The sequence below is a fragment of the Montipora capricornis genome, chromosome 9, assembly GCF_036669925.1.
Source record: "Montipora capricornis isolate CH-2021 chromosome 9, ASM3666992v2, whole genome shotgun sequence".
NCBI lineage: Eukaryota > Metazoa > Cnidaria > Anthozoa > Scleractinia > Acroporidae > Montipora > Montipora capricornis.
Genome location: NC_090891.1, coordinates 18,367,653 through 18,372,652, shown reverse-complemented (window position 1 = coordinate 18,372,652; position 5,000 = coordinate 18,367,653). Strand labels below are relative to the sequence as shown.

General features: G+C 41.1%; 1 protein-coding gene across 1 annotated transcript in view; it reads left to right on the top strand.

Moving 5' to 3' along the window:
* LOC138017046 (tryptophan 2,3-dioxygenase-like) overlaps window positions 1–4,100 on the top strand; it is a 21,133-nt gene extending 17,033 nt beyond the window's left edge. The window contains exons 14-16 of the mRNA XM_068864256.1: window positions 1,063–1,142; window positions 1,590–1,680; window positions 2,959–4,100. Coding sequence (XP_068720357.1) covers window positions 1,063–1,142; window positions 1,590–1,680; window positions 2,959–3,196 — 409 coding nt within the window. The 3' untranslated portion in view covers window positions 3,197–4,100. The remainder of the gene's footprint in view (window positions 1–1,062; window positions 1,143–1,589; window positions 1,681–2,958) is intronic.
* The last annotated feature ends 900 nt before the right edge of the window (window positions 4,101–5,000 follow it).

Genomic DNA, 5,000 nt, shown 5'->3' with positions numbered 1-5,000 from the left:
AGCTATGGGAGAATCGTGGGAGCCAGGCCATGATCCATAATTCCGATGGTGATTCGGGGATACTCGGAAAAATCCGAGTGCTCCTTTGCAGGAGTCGTATCTACGACTGGCTTGCGATGACTAGTTCTGAGCAATAGTAACTCGTGGGAGCAAGGTCACGTGAGTTAGAGCTGAAGTTGTCGAAACGGTTTGCATACTCGCCCCGGTAGAGAAAATGCTATTTCTGACAGTTGTAGCCTGCGAAATTGGCAGAAATGGATATTTTGACGGCACGGACCAGAGGACTGGGTCCGGTTGTCTGGTGGGGATTATGGGTAATTTGTCGTACAAATAGTGATCCGTTAGGGATTTGAATCAGTCTAGGTTCAGCTTTCTTCGCCTACTTTTTTGTTAAATTTTCCCCTTAGCCTCCATAGGATAGTGGCACTTGCATAGGGTTTGGAGAATACGTTCCCTCATTCCCAAAGGGTTTTGGGTTTTCGTATCCGGCAGGTGCCCAGTGTACATTTCCTTTAACAAGTTTTTAGGAGGTCAGTACCATTAAGTATGCTTACCTATTGTTATGCTAGAGCGGAGTTTGTATGCATATGGTAAGCAAAATAAACCGGCTTGTGGCGCTTGCTGTCCTACATGCCTATGTATCTACACAGTTGTGTTGTGATTGAGTTAGTCGTGTTGTGTCTGATTGGATAGTGGAGTCAAAATTGAACACAGGAGATAGTGATAATGATTTTTAAGCGAAATATCGTCTCAGTTATGGAAGCAATTTAAGCAGCTCCAACTAAGCTTGGCTGCATTTCTCTAGACTTCCTCAAGGGCTCAATTTGTTTTCTTAACTGCGATGATCTTTCGCCTGGAAAATCGCTTCTTATCGGAAGTCCATCATTCTGTTTAGATTACTCGAAAGTTTCTTTTTTCGAGTATTCAATAAGCAATCCGCGTAATTCGATCATTCTAAACTACAACTAATTCTTGTACTGGAGGCTACTTCTGAAAGACCGGGTTTCAGATGCGATTTTACTACCGAAGCAAACTTTGTGCTGTTATCTTATTTCCTTGCAGTGACGAGCCACGATTCAGTCAACCGTTTCAAGTTCTTCAGTTGCTGATGGACATCGACTCCCATTTGATAAAGTGGCGGTGTAAGTCTTTTACAAAAAATAATTTGTACTAGAAAGGTCCTTAAGCTCTTGCTCGTTTTTTATATACACCTTATACCAAAATGGCCGCCGTTTTAGTATTCTTTTGTTTGATTGCAAATGGGCCCTTTCGTCCTCGTTCAAGGTTAAATATTCTTGTGAATTTTACATTTGAAAGCGGGGCCAATTTGCAAGGAAGCAAAAGAATAGTAAAATGGCGGCCAGTTTGGAATAAGGTGTATGGGCATCCTGATTGGAGCTATGGCAACGAAGCCGACCCAGTCCCTTGGGTAACGTCATAAGGGTTAACGCATGCGCAAAAACCTCGGAAGTGTCCAGGACGACGACCTGGCCTTCAAATGAAAGCCTTGCAAATTAGTGTTTTTTTTTGTGAATAATATTGTGCATGTTCATAGTTGTCAAACCCATGACTTTTTACGAATTTCACAGATAATCATCTAATGATGGTTCAGAGAATGATTGGCAGCAAAATGGGGACTGGAGGGACATCTGGGTACCAGTACCTAAGAGCCACGGTCAGGTGTGTGCTAAATTAATTATTTTTATTTCTGTGATGTAATTGGTCTGTGTTTTCAGCTTTGATGCTGGTGGTTGGGAAGCCTGTGATTGGTGCGTCTCGATCCGTATAAGCTCTAAAGCGCTGTCGTTGTTTCACTGTTCTGTTGGTTTCGTCAATAAGTCATTTGCATTTTTGCATTTTGCCGATGGTAGTTGGCAACACTTCAGTGAAGCATGTTCTAAGTTTGTAAACCGCCTTTCTGGTGGGTCGTTGGTGGTAGTTTGTACACTGAGTTATGAATTTAGTAGAGTCCCAATCTTCTTTGTTCTTTGTTCGTCTGCAAATGGTGTTCGGCAGTGTTGTCGTTGAGGTCATCGTTTTTAGTCGCCCGTTTGTGTTCAGTCAGCCGTGGTTTCAAATTCCTACCGGTCTCGTCATTGCAAAAGATCATCTGGCAGATGCAGCATGAGATCTTGTAAACTGCTCCAAGTCTGTTGTTGAGTTCGATTTATCTTTCACGTTAGCAAATAACTGCACTAAGGTCTTAATAGGTTTGTGAGTCATGCCTATATTAACTTACCATTCTTCTCCAATCTCTTTGATAAACTGAATGTCTGTATCATGATGTTCTGTCCGTTCAGATGTCTATGGAATTATTTACTTAACGTTTGGTTTGGTAGCATAAGCAACTAATTAGTGATTTAAAGACAATGTGACATGTCTGAAAGCCCGGAACTCCCTTAAAGGTAAAGTCTCTGCTTACGAGCCAGAAGGCCCATCAGGCCGGCGCTTATCTCCGGTTTCCGTATTAGCATGAAGCGACTAGGAGTATTTCTACTCCCCCCTGGATGGGATACTAGTCCATTGCAGGGTAACCCCCAGCATTAAATTCGCTGGTACCCATTTATACACCTGGGTGGAGAGAGGCACCGTGAGAGTAAAGTGTCTTGCCCAAGAACACAACACAGTGACATCGGCCAGGACCCGAACCTGGACCACTCGATCCGGAGTCGAGCACTCTAACCATGAGGCCACCGCGCCTCCCACAAACTCCCGTGCTGCATATTAATTCAGCTGCGTACACACGCATTGCATTCTTAAACTATTGAATCCAGCTCTCTCAAGATTTTAAAGTTAATAATGGCTGACCATTAAACAGGAAAATTCCAGTTAAAATAAACTGGTGTCTTTTTGAAATCAAGACTTAAAACTTCTTTCAGTGACTGAAATCCAAAGAATAATAAAAATTGTTTTTTGGTCATAGTAGCACTTTAACACAGTGATGTTTCCTTTTTCTAGTGATCGCTACAAAGTGTTCGTGGACCTTTTCAATTTGTCCAACTTCCTCATACCACGTAACTTTATCCCGCCACTTAGCTCGTCCATGAAGATACGTTTGCGAGCTTCGCTAGTGGATGGAAAACTTTTTGACAGCGACAGTGCCGTGTGCAGCGACAGCAGTGAGGATGATCAAGTGTCAGCGGTAACTTTAAGGTTTAGCGGCGTCGCCATAGGGACCGGTCCAACTGCCGATTAGCTGATTTTTCATTTGTATACAGTCAGTGAAATTTTTATTTGTGAATAGTTAATGAAACTTCAATTAGATTTACTGATCTCGCTAATGTTAGCTGTTAATGTTAGTTTATATGCATGGTGTAATGAGCCCGTATTATTTGATTTTCATTCTTGCATGTCATTAGGGAGTATGAAAAGTGAAGAATGTCACGACGCTTCAACAAGAAGCCCTTGTGTTAAGAAGTGACTGCGTATTTTGCAATTTATCCGAATATTAGTTGAAAATCAATTGAATATTGTTTTTTTTTAATCAAGTAGCCGATTTTCTTGGTCGACTAAGATAGGATATTTTTCCAATGTCTTTATAAACATTTTTTGGTCAACTTCTTTCTTGTATTCTCTTGGAGTCATAAAAAATTCAGTTTGCACAATTGCGTTCATATTTTGCATGCAATGGAAGAAGAAAACCAAGATCATGAAATTCTTTGTACGAGAAAAAATGCACAACGTTTTTGACTAAGAACTTCTAGGGCTCAGTTAAAAAGCCGTTTTTTAACGAAAGAGATGTATAGCAATAGAACATCCCACCTCTATTGGGTAAGTAGGAATTGTTTTAGAAGTTCATATTTGATGTCATTCCCTTCGGTTCGGAGAAATGTGACTCGACTTTGTACATTTGTTGTCAATAGTATTTAAACCTCTCTAGGAAATACCACAAGGGCACGAGCTGTAACGTTTTATTTAGCATCCTATCGAGTTTGTAGAACGATGCTGAACGCCGGGTTTGGCAAACAGATATTGGCATTTCTTGAATAGTCATTCCTTGTAGGATATTTAAGAATTCCGTCCGAAACGGTTAACGCACGCCGATGCTTTTGTATTTGCTTATTTTATTGAGAACAAACATTAAAAGGACAGTTTCTATGTGTTAGTTTCTTTCGTTTTCAAGTCATGGTTCAGAGGAGACTTGGTCAGGTACGTAAATAGGCGAATACGGTAAGACTCCCTATTTGGAATTGGACGTCTGTTCAGTTGCGCATGCTCCAGGTATTTGGTAAAGGGGAAGCAAGAGTTGACGAATTTCATGGGGAAAGCTCGTGTTTTGATGCGTGACCTGACTACTTTTCAGTTGTAGCGACCCTGCCTAGATATGGAAGCGAGGCTTCACTTGATCTTATGAAAAAGGCCTTGTGAAAGAAAAATATTTGCGTTTTCCTTTGAATATTCCTATCTTCCCGTAAAAAACAACAACAACAACAAACTTCATCCGACTTTAACCGCCCTCCACCTCTTGTTCCAGAGATGTCGCAGTGGTGAGAGCACTCGCTTTCTACCAATGTGGCCCGGGTTCGATTCCCAGACTCAGCGTCATATGTAGGTTGAGTTTTTTGGTTCTCTACTCTGCACCGAGAGATTTTTCTCCGGGTACTCCGGTTCCCCCGATCCGCAAAAACCAACATTTGACTTGCGTTATTTGTTAATTTCAGTTAACAGTGTCCCCAATTAGTGCTCCAGAGCTAGAACGACGGCACACTTAAATAAAGTTCCTAATAAAGTTCCTTTCCTTTCCTTTTCCAATATTTGACGACAACTCTGGGATTCTTCTGACTTTGCGGTGGTATCGCGATACAGAACATCTAAAAAATGACAATAACTGAAATTAGTGTTACCCAACTAGAGAACTAATGCAAATCCTGCATTTTAATTGGCTACGCTATTAGAGGGCAGTCTATTAGAAAAAGTTCTCGAGTAGCGAAAAGCGTGACTCTTTCTTTCGTTTTATTCCCAAATAATTATATCTTCAACTTGCATTTGCTAACTTTATT